Source organism: Gossypium hirsutum, chromosome D03 (assembly GCF_007990345.1).
Source record: "Gossypium hirsutum isolate 1008001.06 chromosome D03, Gossypium_hirsutum_v2.1, whole genome shotgun sequence".
In the NCBI taxonomy this organism is placed as follows: Eukaryota; Viridiplantae; Streptophyta; class Magnoliopsida; order Malvales; family Malvaceae; genus Gossypium; species Gossypium hirsutum.
In genome coordinates, this window is record NC_053439.1 from 4,901,880 (window position 1) to 4,922,796 (window position 20,917).

Consider the following 20,917-nt stretch of genomic DNA (forward strand, 5'->3'; position numbering starts at 1 on the left):
TGTCTAAATTTTATACGAGCACTCTTTTAATAGTCTAAGGTTGATTAGGGACTAAATTGTAAAATTTCTAAAATATTAAGGCTGACGTCACAATGTCAAGGGTTCCATGTTGCAACGTCACATACTAATTTATGTCATCACGATGTGGTAATCTTGATGTCGCGATGTCCACTTTGTTTTTAAAATTTTTCAATTTTTTCAATTTTCATCACTTATAGCCTTGTTCAAATATCAGATTTCTACCAATTCAATCAACATATCATTCATATAAGTTCAATTCCAATCTCAAGAACACACAATTCATCATAAACTCATTCAAATAAGACTAAATTTATAAGGTTTGCAAAGTGTTTCAAGTTCTACAATTAGGTCCAACCAAAAGGCTTATATTCACAAATTAACTTTACCTATAAACATGCCATAGCTAAAACCAAAATAGTCAAACCATACTTTCTTCCAAACTTGGGATGTGATTAGATGAACTGATGTCGGTCCTCCACTCTAGCACTTCAAGTCTAATTTGTTAGGAAATGTGCCCATATTGTAGTAAACATGTAATTATTTTCTATGTATTTGAATGATTAATAAATAAAAAAAGTTAATTTCACATTTCACTATTATGTCTTTTGCACTTTTGTCTTTCTTGTTTTCCATGCATAACAAAATTGTGACAAGCAAATATTAGTTCATTGGTTGTCTAAGTTCAAACTGATGATAAGTGGCACTGTAAGAACATTTACATTGCAAGAAAGACAACTTACTTTAGTAAACAAGTCTGTAATCCTGTAAAAGAATCAAAGTGAGTATTTGATTCAAATACTTAAAAGGATTATTATGTTGTCTACAATTTCAATTGAGGAGATGGCTAGTCTTGGCTATCGGAGTAGTTGACTCTAAGGGTAAAGACATAGATGTATTTATTAGAAGAAAGACTTGACCCAAGATAAAGATGATCGAGCCCATAACTGGTATGTTGGGTACATGACTTGTGTCTGGCATGGCTTTACTAGAAACAATGGAATTCATAGCTCGATTAAAAAGTTAATGATATCTTCTAATTGGCATTATGTGGATTGATAAATATGATACGTGCTCATGGGTTGCTTGTCCTCAAACGAGCAATTTATTGCAATCATTTATTGACGGTAATCATATTAATCATTAATAAGACACAATAGTGACAATGAGATAAAACATGATTGTATTGAGTGAATGGATTTAACTCAAAGGAATCAAGGATATCATATGAGGGTAACATACACATGACAAGGTCATTGGACAAAACAGTTGGATGAATTGCTTTTGTAAAAAGTATACAATAAAGAGTTTTCAATCATGGTACTTCTTATGGACCAACTCCATGATTAAGTAAATTGTGAATTATCGAAATGATGCTTCTGGCCATAATTGCAATTACTCGAGCCTAATTGTATATGTCTAATCGGTCCTTCTGCTAGCTCAACAAAAGCTCGATCAGACTACATTTAAATCAAAAGAAAATTCAATGACTTGGGAAATAATTTAATTGAGTCGATTTATTCGATGTGGAATTGAATTAGGCAGTCGTGAGAATTATTCAACTAGAAAATTTGATTAAATAATTTTCTTGAAAAATTAATTTGAAACATCAAAGTGATTTTTGGGAAATTAATTTTGATCAAGTAAAAATAAATTAATCAAATTAATTAAAATAAATATGATATTTTTGGAAATTAATTTTCAAGTTAGATAATTAGTCCAATGGGTAATTGAACTTGAAAATTAGACTTGAGATCGAAAATTGGGCCCGAGAACCCAAAATCGAGACCAAGATTGAGACTAAGATGCAAAAAATGATCGATCAGGCCTGGTATGTGAAATCGGGCCGACGGTCCTATCGGTGGCTAGATCGGGCTGGTCGGGCTATTACTAGCCTGAACCTAACCAGAAATAGTCAAATCGACTCAGGGTGCCGTGAGGGTGTCACACCTGCGATGGCACCACCGGACATGACGGTGTTGACGGCGGCAACGACGACATTTCGGTGGCCAGCGGGTGGACCTTCAACGGTTGAGCAGTGGAGGAATCACACTATTACTGGGACTCTACCAGATAATTTGATTTCAGATTAATTATTTTAAAAATATTTTTTTTGAAATAGAATTAATATTAAATTAAATTTAATACTTATCTTAATAGTATTTTATTAATTTAATAGATTTAATATTAAATTTAATCTAATATTTATCTTGATAAGTATTATATTAATTTAATATTAAAGTGATTAAGTTAAATTATAGTTGAACTCACTAAACTCTACCTATATAAAGAGAGTCATAAGTCATTATTATTCACACACTTGAATTTAAGAGAAAGTTGTAGAAAAAAAAGTCTCTGAAGAAATTATTTTCAAAAAAATTCTAGAGATATTTTTCTTATTTACAACCTGAGCCAAAAGTTTAGATAAATTATGAAATTACTTCACTTGTAATTTTGTGGAAATTTTTTTGATTCGAAGCAAGCCCACACTCGGCAAATGTGAGCTTGAGAATAGCGAAGAAGACTACTCGATCGAAGCATTCACCCTAGATGAATCGAAAATGTACAATTTTGATTAAGTGTTTATTACTTTAGATATTACAACCAAGTTCTAGTTTTGGAAAAAAATTAAAACTTTGTTTTTTCCTTAAACTTTTTTCCCACTGCGTTTTCCAAACTCGATTTTCCAACATAATCTTTACCTACGCGTTGGAAAGTAATGCATTAAGCTTTTACAAAAAACTTGATTTCCATAAAACCAACTAAAAATTTGACTAAGGCATATGCACCTATCAATTAATAATATAGCTACGGTGACCAAAGATATCATTCTCACGAAGACTAAAAATACTAGTAATTATTGTCTTTCTATCATTTAACCGATAAATTTGAGTGATGGATTAAAGTTAAAATTAACTAAATTAATTAACTACGAGCATGACAAAGAACAATTCAGGAAAATAAACGATTAATAACCAATAAGCAAAATAATACCCAGGAAAGAATTCACCTAGACTTCATCTGTCATTATCAATCTAAATTATACAATTTCTTCACTTAGTATCTTGATCTGTAAAAATCCCTAAATTTTGCTAATATCTCTTTCAAGTGTAAAAACAACTAAACCTAGGTTGATTAATTGAAATTTCTTTCTAATTAAAACCCCTATTATCGCATTAACTCGGTCTATGGATCTCCCTATTAGATTTTACTCTAATTTGATATATTTATGTCATCCTATGTCTAGGATTGCATGTAACTCCACTGAATTATGCTAGGCCTACTTTTAAACAGGGTCTATTCCTCCTCTGATTTAAGCACGTCAAACATGGATCAATAATCTAGAAATATCAAACCAAGAATTAAGCACAAATAATGGAGAACAAGATCTAAGTCTTTATTATGTAAAATAAAAATCAAAAGAAAGAATTCATCATAAAGTTCATCTCCCCTAGGTATTTAGAAAATTAGTTTATGCTTGAAAATAAAAACATCCTAGAGACAGTATAACCGAAAGAAATAAATAAACTCATGATAATCTCCTCAAAAATCAACTGGGGATCTTTAACCTTGACGAAAATCTACTTCAGAATCGGCTACAATGGTGTTTTTCGTGTTGTTTTCTTGAATATTTCATGACAGCTTACTCCTATCTTCATATTTTTATCATATATACGTCTTAGAATGCCCAAAAAACCTAAAAATTGTGTTTTCCCACAATTTAGGATCTAAATTCGCAAAATCAACACGACCTACCACATGGTTGTGTGGTAGACCATGTGACTCACACGGTCGTGTGGAAATGGTCAACTCGTGTGGCTCCTGTAGATCGCTCCGATTTTCCATTTGTCACTCCTTTTGTTCCCAAATGTTTTCCTAAGCATTAAAAATGAGACTAAAATATGTTACTTTTAGCACCTATCAAACAACTTAATAAGTACTACAAGAATTAAAATTCTATTTAAGATTTAGCTAACATTAGAATATGTATAATTTCATAAAATCAATACTAATAAATAAGGATCATTTCACAATACATGAATCACTTACCGGATCCGTTGAGAATTTTCTCTTATCATATTTCATTGATATAGCCCATTGTAGACTTTATAGGATATACGAAACAATCACAATATTACACCAAAGTGCCACTTTCGATTGCACCAAAGTGACACTTTTCATTTGTGTGCATAGAATTCCTAATGGCATGGCATTCTTATCCTATTAGTTCTTATGTCGTCTACATAAGTTTTTAATACAATTATTTCATTGTATACACTCAACCAAATGAAAATAATTTAAACTTTTCACCTTGTGCAATTTAGTCCTTGTTATCACAAAATTCAATATACCATATAAATTCACCACACATTCACTTTTTATACATTGGTTAATTCTTTACACTTCATTCACAGTCCAATTTATATAAAAAAAATTCCAGCTCTCACATCAATTTGTACACTTCACAATTTAGTCATTTTTACTATTATTTCAATATATATCAAATCAATTTATCATATAATAAAAATTCAAATCATACTTTTACTCATTAATAAATTTTGTACTTAATATTAACATATTCATAATTAAATTAACTAGTTTAACATAAATTATGCCTAAGTCATAATTAAATAAAATCAAATTCTTGAAGTACTTATAACCAAAGCTTGAACGGAATATATTCTTCTTATTTCACTCCTTGCCTATTTCATTTCCTTTTTCTCCAATCGATCCTTTACTTTTCTTCTCTTTTTCTTCATTTTCATATCAAAACATATAACATTTACTTGTTAAAATCATAATCAAATAACATATCTATGCTATTTAAATGAAACTAACATGAATTTCATGAAGAAACTTATCATTCTTACCTTAATTACTTGTAATAAAATCCTAATTCTTATTTTCTCTCTCCTGTAAGGCAACTATTGATGCTCTTTTTATGAAATTAAGGTGGCTAGCAAGCTTCTTTAATGATTTTACTAAGAATTCATGAAAGAAATAAGAGGAATTAAGCTTAGAAAGGCTTGAAAATGGTAGAAAAGACCTATTTGTAATAAAAGTAAAAGTTGAAAAGATGGAGAAATAGTTTTCTAACGTGGGAGGTTGGGGAAAGATGAATGAATTCTTCATCTTTCTCAACTCTTCTATTAAAATATCTAATTAATTTAATAATTAAAATGATAATTATCAAAAGTTCCCATCAATCATATTTTTACACAATTTGGTCCTTAATTATTACATTTTCCATAATTATCAAATTTGAGTAATTACCCTTTAATCCTCTAACTTTCTCTATAATATCATATATGAATCGAACTTTATTTTGGTAAAATTTTACTTCTAGCCCTTCCTCATTTTCCTTCAATTCAATGCAATTGCTTCAAATTTTTTAATTTTCTTATTTTTACCCCAATACTTTTTATTCTCTTACAATTTAGTCAGTGTTCCCGATTTATTTCTCTTATTTCAAGAATATTTTTAACTTCCTATCGGCTTTAATTACTTTCTACACTAACACTAAAAAATTTCTATGTTATCTATTTCTAAAATTCTCGAGTATATCAAACCCGATTTCACACTGTTCCTAAATCAGTAATAAATTAAGGATATTACAAATACTTCTGTCAGTATAACAACTCTGATAATCTCAAAAGATGAGGCTCTTAGTGGCAAATATTTAATAAGTCATCACTAAATTTAAATCCTCACTCTTATGAAGTCCTCTTGGTGTATGTATTATAAGTTGGTGTATTTTTAACCAAGGTAGGGTAATTCGTTCACTAATTCTCACATACAATTAATCCTTCGTCATTCTGACTAGCGAATAATCACAAGTTATTAATTATCCGACAAAAGTAAACTTGAAGGGACCAACAAAGTCTTGAATCCAGCAAAAGTAAATAATAATAAGAAAAATATGAAAAGCAACAGAAATTGGTTTTGAGAGAAAAAAACTAGAACTACTAACTCTCTTTTTACTTAGATTATTGCTCTCTGTCAGAGCTTTAGGTCTCTAATTTATAATTAAATAATAATAATCTATGGCTATTATCTCATGATTCTTAACATTGTGGAAAATGATGGCTTTGATTAAGTCAAGCCACTTGGCAAATTGCCCTTTTCGTCTTTCGTTGAATTGCATACTAAGGTCTTGATTAAACTCCTAGTCTAATTTCATTAGTTTAGATCACTTACAATTTAATCCCTGTGGAGTTAAATCTGGTCCAAATGTGAAAGTACCGAGTTGCCCTTGTTGAGATGGCGTGGTAACTAACACCCTGGCATTGGCCTATCACGCTAGTTGGATCAGCCTACGTTGATTCCAACACTACATCATCTTTTCCGCTTCACAACTCGATTCTCTAGTCCAAATTCCTCACTTAAAATCATTTTATCCTACATGCAAACACTTATTCAAAGTAAAAGCTAAATAAAATAATGTAAGAGAAGCCTAAACAATAAAAAATATAAATTATGCAAAAATGTGGAATACAAAATTAACTAAACTGCTACGAAAACATGCAAAATAACTCAAAAAGCAAATTAAATGCAATATAAAATGATACATGCATGGATGGGATAAAATTTATTAAATTCTATTTATCGATGTAACAGGCCAATTTTATCCGGCCCAAACCCAAACCAAATAAATCAAACAACAATCAAATAAATGAATAATAAAAGTCCACTAATTACAAACCTAAATAGCCCAAATACAAAACCCCTAAAAGCCCAAAATATAAAAAAATATCAGTAACCCTAGCCTCCCTAAGTCTCCAGCCGTCACCTCTACCACATCAGCAAATGCACCGCCCAAGGTCTGCCCTCTTTCACCGAAATGGCAAAAAACGCGACTCCCCACCATGGTTGACCAAAGAGCTCCTCGCCACCATAATGCGAAACCACCTGCAAGACAACAGCAAAGAACAGAAGCAGAAACAGAGAAAAGAAAAAACGAAATAATAATATAATGTATTTTATTTCGGCTATAAAGAACAAAAACGATTTGTAACAAAGGAGGAGGAGAGAAAATCGAATACAAAAAAAAAACAACAAAAGTTAAAAAGAAAATATGAAGGCAATCTTATATTTTTTTTTTCTTTTTTTGTTTCGAAAAATATAAGAAAAGTAAAACAAAAGGTTTAAATTTTTTTTACCTGTTCGTCTTTCACCACTGTCAACAGCTTCATCGGAGAAGAGGAGTCGAAAGGTTTTCTTGATTTCCAGTCAAGTTTCGACTAGATTTTAGAGGATCTAACTCTAGATCCATAATCTACTCAAAAAGGGGATAAAAATGGCCTATTTTAGGGAACTCCGGCCACCGGAGGCAGCGGTCTCTGCCGCCGATGACCGGTGGCCACGGCGGAGATTCACCGGCACATGGGCCGAATTGAAAGGGAGTGTTGAAAGAAAAAAAGAAAAGAAAAAGGAAGTATATTTTTTTAACTGATGCAAAAAATAATTTTTTAAACATTTTTTTTAAGTTATATAACCCCTTCAAAACGACTTCGTTTTGGGCTTGGCTTCAGACACCCAAAACGGCTTCATTTCAAAGCCAACTCAAATAATCCGACCCAACCCCCTAGGATCCACTTGTTTTCGCTTGGAGGGGTAATTTTCATTTTGGTCCTTCCGCCTTTTTGTTTCTTTTTATTTTAGTCCTATTCCTTTTTTATTTTTTTAATTTTACCCCATAATTTTAATTTCCTTGCAAATCGGTCCTTTGATCCATTGTTGAACTAAGGAAATGACATAGGGTTGGGATAATTTTCCTTTGGATCCCTAAACTTTTATATTCCATTTTAATTTAATCATTTATGTTCTGTTTTCTCATAATTTAAACGTTAAATTTTGTTATATTTTCAATTTAGTCCTTTATTTCCCCTTCTCTTATTTATTTTGCAATTTATGCTTTAAGTTCTGTTTAAGTTTCAATTTAATCCCTCATTTATTTAATTTTGCCTCTTTATTTACTGTTTTTATTATTTTATCCCCTAAAATTTTTATTTTGGTTTCGATTTAATCTTTTTCATTTAATCTTGCCTTTTTTTATTTATTTAATTTTTGGCATTTTTAATTCCCTATTTATATTTTATCCTTTAATTTACATAACTTGCATTTTTATCTTTAAGTTTCTTAATCATCTCATTTTAGTTCATTTTTGTTTTTATTTTTTTATTTATATTTTTTTAATGTTGATGTTATTGTTAAATGATTATTTTTGCTAATTAATATTTTATTTTGTCATCACTAATATTACATAACTATGATCATAGCATTATCATACTTTTTTATATCATTTTACTGTTAATGTTCCTCTTATTATTTTACTATTATAGTCATTATTAAATAATATTATTAATCGGCTAAAAATTATTCCAACTACCACTTGTTATTATTTTTTGGCCACGTAAGTTATTCTATATTATTTTTGTCATGTCCATATTATGCAACATGTTTAAATATTCGTTTGTTTTTATGCCAACACTTGAATAAATTAATCGCATATTGCATTAAACGTTATATTCACTTTTACCTGATGCATAAAAAATGATTTTTTTAAAACCGAGACAATGTTCTTTGTTTAGGGATTCGAGAAATAGTGCACTAACTTACGGGGTATGACTTTCTTTTTGAACCAAGATAAATGGGCATCCTTTTAAAATTCAAAATATAAAAGACTTAGGTAATAATTAAATAATGAGCAATCTTATTTTTGAGGATTCTAGATGTCGTGCCCTAACTTACGAGACATGACCTTTTCCTTTCAGTTACTTCGAAATAAGAAGACCTTTTACATAAGTTTTAATTTAACTGAGTGGTTTTATTTAAAGAGAACATCGTGCAAAGAGGGATCGTATTTTAATTTCTCTTCAAATTTTTAACTTTCGACACTAAGACATCAAGTAATCAAATTGGTACCAATTTTGGGTGTTATGAGGGTACTAATCCTTCCTTGTACGTAACTGACTCCCGAACTCATTTCCTGGATTTTTTGTAGACCAAAAATGATTTTAATAAATCTAACATTTTATTACAGTGACAAAACCTTGAGGTGATCCGATAACACCTAATTAAAAAATATTGTTGGCGACTCTATTTTCGTTTTTAAATAAAAAGTCGATTTCAAAAAAGAGGTTTCGACAATCGAAATTGTCAATTTTCAAGTTTGAAAAATCAGTGGACTTGCGATGACTTTTTTGAATGAAATTCAAGCATTTTTGGATTGATATATCTTCATAGTATTCAAAAATCTATCTCTTAACTTCACAATACACTTTGAAGTTTAAATCATACTCAATTTGAATTTTAAGTTTAATTTTTATTATATAGGAGCCAAAATAGTAAAAATGCAGAAACAGATACATTGAATGATCCCCATTCTTTATTCAAGTAATTCCAACAGACAATAGTATTTCCAGTTAACCATGTTTGAGAGCTTCCTTAACAAATCTATCAAAATTACAGTAAGATAATCCCTCAACATCGGTGGCTTCTTCTGCTTTCTTCTTCCACTCCAATGCCTTCTCTTTCATTTTCTTTCCTTCTTCTCCTTCCATCATTTCCTTGACTAAAAACTCAATGTTCTCTCGCTTCACATCATGATCCACTTCCATGCCAATGCCCCAATGAGTGCAAGCATACCGACAATTGGTTTGTTGATCAGCAAAAAATGGCCAACAAATTAAAGGGACACCTCCAGATATGGCTTCCAAGTTAGAATTCCACCCACAATGTGTCAAAAAAACTCCAACTGAAGGATGGGAAAGAACCTCATATTGATTACACCAGCTTGTTATCAGCGCTCTATCCTTAATCTCCTCGAGAAATTCTTCATGCAGAATTGCAGAATCACCCATCACGATATCTGGTCTAACGATCCACAAAAATGGGTGCTTAGAATTAGCCAGCCCCCATGCAAATTCTTTCAGATGCTTCTCCGACATGACAGTCACGGTTCCATAGCTCACGTACACAATTGAACTGGGTTCCCTTTTGTTAAGCCATTCAATGCAGCTTGTATCTTCTTTCCATAGGCTTGAGTTTATTGACTTGGATGGACAGTCAGGCATGTGCCTGGTAAGCAAATGAAGTGGTCCTATTGTATAAATTCCAGGGAATTTAGCAGCGATTGCTTTTAATACTTCATGTTCGAATTCATCGAATGTGTTGAAGATGATTGCTGGAGCTTTTAGGCAATTTTGTGCTTCAGAGCCCATGAAGTCAAACATAATATCATTTGGATTGTTGGCTCTAATAAAGCTGGGGAGATCTCTTAGTTGAAAGTTGCTCATTTCAGGGACCCAATCAATAGGTTTATCAAGAGTTCCATCACTGAGAAAAGTTTCATCTGACGCCACAGAGTGTCAAATTTCAGTTCTTTTTTACGCAATTTTCATAGCTATAAAGTCGAAATAAGAAGCACTTACTCTGGAATGGAATAATTCCTCGTTTAAGCAGTTCACTGAATTGAAGATATCCCATGAAACTACAGGCCGAGGCAGTCCAAAACTGAACTTCTGGTATGCCAAATACTTGAGCAGCCTTAATAGCAAAGCTCATAACTCCATCAGAGACTATGCAAGTAACAGAGGGCACATGGGAGGAGGAGTTTAACTTAGCTAGTAGCTCTAAAAACGGCGCTAAGCAATTCTTTCGTGTCGAATCACATAGAGCTCGAACATCCTGCGTTGCATCACGGTCGGACGATGGCAGCCCATCCGGAATCGTTTCGAACCGGAAATCAGGCAGACCCTTAACGAAGTCTGCCCCTTTGGACCTGATCAAACGCCTATGGTTGAACTCAGTGTTAACAAAGGTTATGAAGAAGCCTCTTGACTGCAAGAGCTTAGCCAGTTGCATCATGGGGCTAACATGGCCTTGTGATGGATATGGAATGCAAACAGCGTGGGGTTTACTGGTTTCAACTGAAGCCATCTTAGGAAAGCAATAACAAAGTAGGAAATTTAAGGTCTTTGCTGGGAAATGCTTTTCTTGCTAGGAACATTCAACATAGACAAGGGAAAATGTTCTTGCTTAATCCAAAACAGAGGTAAATGCTGACTCTTATTTAGTTAATTTATTCGGGAATGTTCTTACTTACACGCGGCTTCAAATTGCCTACAATATGATCTCACCTATTTTCTGTTGATATAATCTTTTATATATACTTGGCTCCCTCTTATTGTGGGAAGATTCCGGCCACCTTTAAACATTAAAAAATCATCTGAGATTTAAGATATTGTCTTGCATCGCCCTAATTTGATTTTTCTAATAAATATATTATATATAAACGAGAAATTATTATTTTACCTTTTTAATAGTTTTTTCTAAAATAACTTTGTAATAGTTATGTACAATGTCTCGCCCCATTTTTACAGTCCAAAAATAAAGTCACTCCATTTGAAGGGAGACGATTCAAAATTCATCAGACATTTCAAAATTTATCATCCTTAAATTAGATAATGACATTTCTTTTAAAACAGGGTAAACTATCAAAATAGTCACTTTTGTTTGCATCAGATTATATTTTAGTCACTTACGTTATCGTTTTATTACAAAATGTTCACTCTATCGTTAAGATCTATTACCTCCCAAATGGTAGTCCGACGTAGCAGTTAATTAAAATGGATTTTAAATGCCAACATAGATGTCTAACCAAGTAAATTAATTGAGTTCTAAATTAAATAAATTTAATTAATTGAATTTTCTAAATTAATTAAAAGAAAATGTTAATTTGGTTTCCCGACAGAACCAAAACCAATACATCAGATTAATCATTGAACTAGAAAAGAAGAACTCTTGGTCTCCTTTTTCTTTTAGTTTTCATTTCCATTTTGACTAAAAAACCATCCGTTTGCGCACTTGCCCTCCGTGATTTCCAACCTCTGGCCTAAGGCATGACCCCCCTCCTCCCTAGCCACCTAATCTCTCAAAAATCAACAATAAAAACAACAAATGAAGCAAAAAAAATCGTGAGCAAAGCAAATCAAGCAAAAAAAATTAATAAAAAACACCCAAGAAAAAAACATAGCAAAAAAAAAAAGGAGAAGAGAGAAAAGAAGAGAAAGAAGAAAAAAGGAGGAAGAAGAATAGGGAGCTACGCCAGACGGAGGAAGCAGCGGCGACGGCGGCGGGTTAGGGTTCGGCCCGAAGAAGAAGAAGAAAAAGGAAAGAAAAAGAAGAAGAAAGGAAAAAAAAGAAAAAGAAAAAGGAAAGAAAAAAACAGTCGGGTCGCTCCGACCTGACCCGACCGACCATCGACAACCCGACCCGACCCGGTATCAGCCAACCCAGCAGGCCAGCCAGCACCCAGCAAGCAGGCCAGACAGCCCAGCAGTAGGCAGCCCAGTTCCCAGCAGGCCCAACAGCAGAAAAAAAGGGGAAAAAAAGAGCCTGAGTCATATAACCCGTTTGATCAAGCCCGTAATTTTGGGCTTTTCGGTAATTTATTTTTACTCATTTTTAATTTAGTTCATATATTTTGATGACATCTCGTTTTTAATATTATCGGCGTTTTTAAATATTTTTCTTTTTTTATTTTAGAAATATTATTATGTTAATTTATTTGCAATTTTTAATTTAAAAAATTTTAATACACAAGGCAACAGATCGATTTGACATTAAGACATTGATTTCATTGTTATGTTGGGTGAATATCATTAGCTCGTGTTAAATACGGGACGCCACTTCTAAAAATTGATAAATTCAAAAAAAAAAGTTTTTTCTCGCATTTAAAAAAATCAAATTTCTATTTTTGTAATTTTTCAATAGTTGTCAAATTATTTTTTAAAAATATATATAATATAATAATATGTAATTTATCAAAATTCTCGTTAAAAAAACAAAAAAATCGGATCACGATTAAATATTAAATTGAACTCGTATTTTTAAAATTAAGACAACACGCGCTTAACGAGATACTAATTTTGGGCGTCACGAGGGTGCTAATACCTTTCTCGTGTATAATTGACTCCTAAACCCTAATTTTCTCTTGATTTCGACGTGAACCTAAAATTGACTCTTTTTTTTAGAAAATTTTAAAAAATAATAAGTTTTCTTTTAAAAAAAGAATTTATTAGGTGTCCGATCACACCTAGAAAAAAATCAATGGCGACTCTCTTTAAAAAATAAAAATAAAATTGAGAATCTGTTTTTTAAATTTTCAATAATCGCCTCGACTAGCGCCCGTACAAAATTTTAAGTCGCTACAGTAACAAAAAAATTTATATATATATAAATATATTTTAATTATATATCTAAAACTATATCTATATGTAAATATAAATTTTATAATTATTAACTAATTCTTTTTATATATTTTTTATGTTTGTTTTATTATTTATATTCGAAATTAGTGATTATCTTCTCAACAATAAAAATAAAATAATTCAAAATGATTGAAGAATCCACTAAAATTTTGAAAAAGAAAATACTACTGTATATGTTAATTTCAACTATAAGAGAACCGTAGATGAGAGCCTAATCCACGGTTCAAAATCGCGCAAACACACGCAAACCACACTATGAATCGACTCACTAACCATTAGATAAACGACCACTCCTCTTACATTTTCAGCCAATAATATCAAAAGCTATGGATCACCAATATCAACCGTCAGATATCGTTCAAATCCAACAGTTCATATTCTTTTCCTCTATCCATAACAAAAAAAAGAACCCCTATTTAAACCCCGCTCCACATCCCTCGCTTTCAAGCGTTCAAAAAAATTCCCAATTTTCTGTGACAAAAGAGCTCTTCGATTTTTCAAAAATGTCGGGCCGTGGAAAAGGAGGCAAGGGATTAGGAAAGGGAGGAGCTAAGAGGCATAGGAAGGTTCTCCGAGATAACATTCAGGGCATCACCAAGCCGGCGATTCGGAGATTAGCTCGTAGAGGCGGCGTGAAGAGGATTAGTGGCTTGATCTACGAGGAAACTCGTGGTGTTCTCAAGATCTTCCTTGAAAACGTTATACGTGATGCCGTAACCTATACGGAGCACGCTAGGCGTAAGACTGTTACCGCTATGGATGTCGTTTATGCTCTCAAGAGACAAGGAAGGACTCTTTACGGTTTCGGTGGTTGATTTTGGATTTTAGGGTTTCTATTTTGTAACAGTTTCTTGTAGGCTTTTTTTTCTTGGATTTTCTCTTTAGTTTAATGTATTTTCGTTTCGAATTACGATGAATTTCTCTGAAAATCTCGTTTCAAAAGCTAATTTGGTTTTGGTTTTTGAATCTCAGTTCTAAAATATTTAGGGTTCGCCTGAAATTATAGGTATAATCGCTGCTCTGCGTTTCGGTTTCTTGCGGAATCTGTTAAGGCTCGTTAAATGTTATATAAATCTTGAAAAATATGGCAACTAAGTCAACAATCGATTATTAGCCTTTTCCCACAAAAAAATATGTGAAGAATTGAACCGTAAATCATGTCAGCAATTAAGCTTGCCTTAATAGTTGTAGTTTCTCTCAAAAGCAAAAAGAATGGCGTATCTTGGTTGGTAAATTTGGTAGAGAACAGGTTTTAGGTCTTTTGTTTGTTTGTTTCTTATTTTTATGTGCAGTCATTTTTCGAAGAGTCAAGGGTTTGGATGCAGTAAATGTTAGATATTGGCATAATATTGTGTCCCGAAAAATTAAATTAAAAATGGAGTGAAAAAAGCCCAAATCCGAGAGTGAAGACCCTTAAAAATAGCCTATTTGAAGACATCACAATTTTTTGGGTAAAATACACATTAAGATGACTAAATTATTAGTATTTTTTTATAGTTTAATATTTTAGATAAAATAATTTTAAATATCATTAATTTGTGAATTAAAATATAAATAACTTTCCCTTTAAATGATTTAAGAAGTAAATGAAAGTGAAATTTCCTGGTACAACATGTTATGATCTTTTATCTTTCAAATGATTGATTTGAAAGGGAAGGAAGAAATTTGAAGTGTTGAATATGCTTATCTTATCCTTAAGAGAGTATTTGAAGATGATGAAAGACATGTTTATAAATGCTTTCAAGCCTATGAAAATATTAGAGGGACTCTTGCATTAGCTTAGAAATAAGTTGTTGGTTGACTTCTTCATTAATTGTGTTGAGTGTATTTAGACACGGACTTTTTTATGAAAAGATATTGAATGTAAAGTGGGGTATTTTGGGATAGTGATATGAAACCATTTGGGTTTGATTTTGGGGTTATAATTATTTATTGGGAGAGTAATATGCAACAATTTGTATAAAATGAAATGTTGAATAAAATCATTTTCTAAGTAAGGCTCCGTAGACTTAAGATTTATGAATTTGAATTGAGTTAAAAAATATTGTGTGTTGATTTTATCCCTTTGACTTAGCAAACCCTTTGGTTCTAGCTTGTATTGCAACATCATTAGAACAATAAAGTTGGAACAAGTGCAAATCGAAAACATTTTTAACGACACTTATATACTAGCAATGCATCAAATATAATCAACTTGTGATTATATTGAAAGTTGCATTAAAGAAAATAATGAAAGCATCTTTCCACGAGATGCCAAATATGGATAGATTTAAAATGTTTTTTTTTTGTATACAATGCTTAAAACTAAGCATAATCCCTTTCTAACCCTTGAATAAGAAGATAAACATGCTCCAGCACACTTGAACCTATGTCCTCCTACACTAGTAATAATACCGAAGCCAAATGAACTAAGACTCTGCCGACAATAGATTTAAAATGTTAAATTAAATAAAATAAATAAAAAATTTAGTTAAAATTTTTTATTTGTCTCCATGCTATTCGTACGTTGTGATTTAGTTTATATACTTTAAATTGTTTTTTTTTTGCTTCTATACCTTTTGAATTTTAAAATTCAATCCTTATCAAACGATAACTGTTAAGCTTAGTAAGTTCTACCATTTCCAAAATCAAATGCAACAACATATTATCACATGATATTAGCTATTTTCACATATTAATCTTAAAAAAACAACCGACTTAATGAATTTAATTGTTATAATTTGTGTCAAGATTTTAAATCCATGAAGAACCTACAATTTTATGCATAGTATAAAATTAATAACAAAATTTAATTAAATAGATTTAATTGCTATAATCTAAATTTAATTGTTACTGTTTTGAATCTTGAATGAAACTAAAATTGACCACTACACACAATAGATTATTGGTGTCGTGTTTTGGTTGAGGATATTGGAATTGATTCAATTCTCAATTGTGTTTTGGTATTTTATTGGTGTCAGATGATTCTATTGGATGTTTTGGAATTGTGTTGAGGTGTAGCTTTGTTTTAGATCATGTATTGCTTTTGGTCTGGTTGTATAAATGACAACAAATAGATCATTTTTTGAAAAATGAATTCAATTTCTATTAATTGATTCATAGTATCTAATTTTCGATAGTATTTATAGATACTTTCAAGGTTAGAAGAAAAAAAGAAATCACTCAATTGGATGACACAATACAATATATATATTGTCGACCATATATTAATCAAATCTTTTCTAAACCAGTCTAACCTTATTCTATTTATTTTAGTATTTCATCAAAGTTTGCAATTATTTTATAAGTTTACCGTCTTGATTCTATTTTATAAAAAAAAAACAGTAAAGATTCATCTCTTTTTTTTTTGGTTTTTCATTACTTAGTATATTATAATTATTTCGACTTGTTTTATACTTATTATATTATCCTTATAGTTGTATTGATAACAATATGCATACCAATTGAATTAAAACTCATGAATTCATTAATAAAGTACAACCAAATCACACAACCATCAACATTTGAGGCTATTACAGGATAATAGAGATAAAACTTATATTGAAATAATTTGTTTTCATTCTATCATAAAATATTTTTAAATTGAATATAGATGACATTTAAAATTTGATATATAGAAATGAATGGTCTTAAAATCCTAAAGGAAATCAAAGTGAGACAATGAGAGAAACAGATGGAGCATGCAACACACAAAATCTTTACTGATAATGGACAAAAGCAAATCTAATCATATTATGTCACAATTTGGCACACCGAGTAATAATTATTTATTGAGGTTAAAATATGTTGTTAGTCCCTGTATTTTTGATAAATTTGAGATTTAACCTTTATATTTTGAAAATTAAATATTAAATCCTCCTATTTTTTCAGTTTAAAACTCTTAGCCCAACCATTATTATTGGTGTAGTTTCTGTTAGAATTTATCAATTTATCATGTTTAGTTTTCGTCAATCATATACTATGTTATATGATGGTAGCTTAATTACCATGTCAAGTAAACAAATTTTAACAAAAAAATACTAACAATGTTAATGATTGGACAAAAATTTTTTAAATTAAAGAAAATAGGACTTAATTTTTAACTTTTTAAATATAGAGATTAAATCTAAAATTTGATCAAATTACAAGAACCAATAACATATTTTTACTGATATTATAATACGTATAATACCATACATTTCATTAATATTTCAATATTTAAATTTTTTAACATTTAATAAGAAATTATTTCAATCAAAATTTCATTTTAACGAAGTATTTTACGTACTATATTAATACCGCGTGCCAAAAGACTCAAATAATGCTACTCAACTATAACGTAAGGCCTCCTTCATCATTCTATCAAAGTTGTTAGATTCACCCATCACAACATCGGGTCTAACAACCCATAGAAAAGGGTATTTACTGTTTGCAAGTCCCCAAGCAAATTCTTTAAGATGATGATTGGACATCACTGTTATACTCCCATAATTCACATATACCACAGAGTTGGGTTTCATTTTGTCAAGCCATTTGATGCAACTTGTGTCTTCCTTCCATAGGCTTGAATTTAACGAGTGGTGGTGGATTTTAAGAAAGTTCTTATGGTGGTGGATTTTAAGAAAGTTCTTACTGAGCAAGGTGAGTGGACCAATTGCATAAATATTAGGGGACTTGCAGCACTTCTTTGTCGAACTCATTGAATGTATTGAAGATTATTGAAGATTATTGAAGATGAATTTAAGCATTTTTGTGATACTTCAATGACGAAATTCAACATGATGTCGTCGGGATCGGTGGTTCTTATGAAGCTTGGAATGTCCTTGATGCGCATGTTAGGCATACCAGGGATCCAGTCAATAGGCATTTCAAGTTTCTCGTTGCTAACAAAGTGTTCATCTGTAAGAAAAAGAAAACCAATGTTTTTGTTCCAATATGCAAAAGAACACATGGAATACTCTACAAATTACATGTAACATAGAGAACCTCAAAGATATTATTATCATGAGTGACCATTAAGGTATCCCAAATTAAGTTACAAGCACAAAAGAAAACATAAATTTCTAACCTATGAATGGAACAATGCCTCTTTGAGCTAGTTCTTTGTACTGCAAATATCCCAAAAAGCTAACAGCCGAAGACATCCAGAGTTGAATATAAGGCACCCCAATGAGTTGAGCAGCCTTGGTACCAAAGTTCATGAGGCCATCACAAACTATGCAAGTAACAGGCGGCACTTGCGGTGAGGAATTAAGCTTAGATAGTAGCTCCATGAATGGAGCCAAACAAGTTTTTCGTGTAGAATCGCATAGTGCTGGAACGCACTGAGTTGCATCGGAATCGGAAGGTGGCAGCCCATCGGGGAATGGCTTCGAACCAAAAGTCTGGCAGACCCTTAACGACTTCTTCCCCTCGAGACCATATATACCAACCGTCTATGATTGAACTCAGAGTTGACAAAGGTTATATGAAAACCCCTAGAGTGCAAGAGCTTGGCCAGTTGCATAAGGGGGTTAATATGGCCTTGTGATGGGTGTTGAAACCTTTTTTTGAAATCGACTTTTTATTTTAAAAAAACGAGAATAGTCACCAATTACTTTTAAGAGGCGTGATCGGGTTACTTCGTAATTTGATCGTTTTAATAAGAAGTTTGATTTATTAAAACAATATTTTTCGGTCTATAAAAATCCAAAAAATGGGTTCAGGAGTCGGTTACGCACGAGGAAGGATTAGCACCCTCATTACGTCCAAAATTGATACCTAATTGATTATTTGAAGTCTTTAGTGTCGAAAATTGGAAATTTGAAGAGATTTTGAAATACGATCATTCATTAAGATATTACTTAATTAAATTAATTTTCATGAAAAGGGGCTTATTTCAAGTTAATCGAGAAAAAATGATCATATCCCGTAAGTTAGGACACGATGTCTTAAATTCTTGTAAACGAGAACAAACACTAAAATCTTATTTTTTTATATTTATTTTAAAATAGATATTCGATTATCTCGATTTTAGAAGGAAACCATATACCGTAAGTTAGGAACACGACTTTTCTAATTCCAAAATAATGAACATTTACCTTGGTTCAAAAATTTTCCCATTTTATGCATCGCTCGAAAAAACGAACTTAACACTTAAGGTGATATGCATTTAATTTATCTGGGCGAGACATACAAATGAATAAATGTTTAAACCTAATGTATGATATAATGACAACGAAATAATTTAAAATGACTATATAAATAGAATGATAAATAATAAGTAAATGAAAGAATATTATAATAATAATCATCGTTATAATAACATTAATATTAATAATCATATCATGGTAATAATAAATAAATGATGTAATTTAATATAAATAAAAAATGGAATCTGCATGATTAAAAGATAAATAAACATCACATGAAAATATCAAAAATAATAAGAAATAATAAAATAACAAGAATAAAAAATAATAACGATAATAAATAAAAAAATTGTGCAAATAAAAGAGTATAGACAATCTAATTTTTAAGTATATATATAAAAAAGTAATACATAAATATAAATAGATAATAAAATAATAATAAAAATAATAAATAAAACAAATAAATAAATGCTCGATGAAAAGAAGATAAAAAATAAAATAAAATAAAAACAAATTTTAAATAAAAATGAAGATATAATAAATAAGCAAATAAGCAAATAAATAAAATAATACATAAAAAATAATATATAAAAAAATCTATACAAGGTCAAAATTAAATAAATAAGGATTAAATCAAAATTGAAATGAAATTAAGAGCCTAAATTACAATAAAATAAATGCATAAATATAAGAAAGACTAATTCAAAACTTAAGTGGAATTTTAGGGGCAAATCGAGATAAAATAAATGATAAAGGGGATAAAATATAATAAAATAAATGAATAAATAAATAGAGTAAATCAAAATTTAAATGAAATTTAGGGGATAAATTGTAAATAAAAAATTAATAAAACAAAATAAAGGACCAAAATGAAATGTGCGAAAAGAAATAAGGACTAAATGGGAAAATATACCAAACCCTATTAAACGCACATTTTCTTTGGCAAATCGGGGGACTGAATTGAAAACAAAATAAAATTAAATGCCGCAATCTAAAAGAAAAAATAAAGGAATTAGGACCAGATTGAAAAATAATTAAAAAGCGGAAGGACTGGAGCGGCAATTAGACCCTCTCTTCAAAAACACGTAGATCCTAGAAGGATCCGAGTCGGGTCATCGATTCAGACCAAAAACGACGCCGTTTTGGGGTTTATGGACCCAGGCTAAAACGACTTCGTTTTGATATGCTTATATAAGTCCATTTAAAAAAACAAAAAATCTCATTTACCCTTTTTTCTTTCTCTGAAAATTTTTTTAGGTTGACCATGGTAGTTGCCGTTACTCCGCCGCCACCACCAGTCATCGACGACGGCGGCCACCGTCCCCGGTGGTTAGAGTTCATGAAAAAGGCTCATTTTAGCCGTTTTATTTCCCTCAACCCCAATCTGAGGCCAAAATAATCAAAAAAACCCACCAAAATTTGAGAAAAATCAAAGGAACCTGTAGTGCCCATTTTTGCCTGGAAGCCCAAACCCAGTTACAAACCAAACAACAACCCAAGCCCAATTAATAACCC

General features: G+C 31.1%; 2 protein-coding genes and 1 pseudogene across 2 annotated transcripts; 1 reads left to right on the forward strand and 2 right to left on the reverse strand.

Moving 5' to 3' along the window:
- Positions 1-9,322: 9,322 nt before the first annotated feature.
- On the reverse strand, positions 9,323-11,152 carry LOC107950448 (linamarin synthase 2). The gene is made up of 2 exons (XM_016885297.2): positions 10,452-11,152; positions 9,323-10,372 (listed from the first exon to the last, which is right to left on the reverse strand). The coding sequence occupies exons 1-2, from the start codon at positions 10,957-10,959 to the stop codon at positions 9,444-9,446; spliced, it is 1,437 nt and encodes a 478-aa protein (XP_016740786.1). The 5' UTR covers positions 10,960-11,152; the 3' UTR covers positions 9,323-9,443.
- Positions 11,153-13,582: 2,430 nt separating this feature from the next.
- Positions 13,583-14,239, forward strand: LOC107950449 (histone H4). Its single transcript, XM_016885298.2, has one exon. The coding sequence runs from the start codon at positions 13,619-13,621 to the stop codon at positions 14,105-14,107; it is 489 nt and encodes a 162-aa protein (XP_016740787.2). The 5' UTR covers positions 13,583-13,618; the 3' UTR covers positions 14,108-14,239.
- A 3,360-nt stretch (positions 14,240-17,599) lies between these two features.
- On the reverse strand, positions 17,600-19,382 carry LOC107950006 (linamarin synthase 2-like; annotated as a pseudogene).
- Positions 19,383-20,917: the final 1,535 nt, after the last annotated feature.

Bases quoted from the DNA above. Each gene is read 5' to 3' on its own strand.
- LOC107950448 (XM_016885297.2), bottom strand. From the start codon at position 10,959: ATGGCTTCAGTTGAAACCAGTAAACCCCACGCTGTTTGCATTCCATAT. The intron at 10,373-10,451 runs GTAAGTGCTTCT...CTGTGGCGTCAG, and splicing joins AGGAATTATTCCATTCCAGA to ATGAAACTTTTCTCAGTGAT.
- LOC107950449 (XM_016885298.2), top strand. From the start codon at position 13,619: ATGGATCACCAATATCAACCGTCAGATATCGTTCAAATCCAACAGTTC.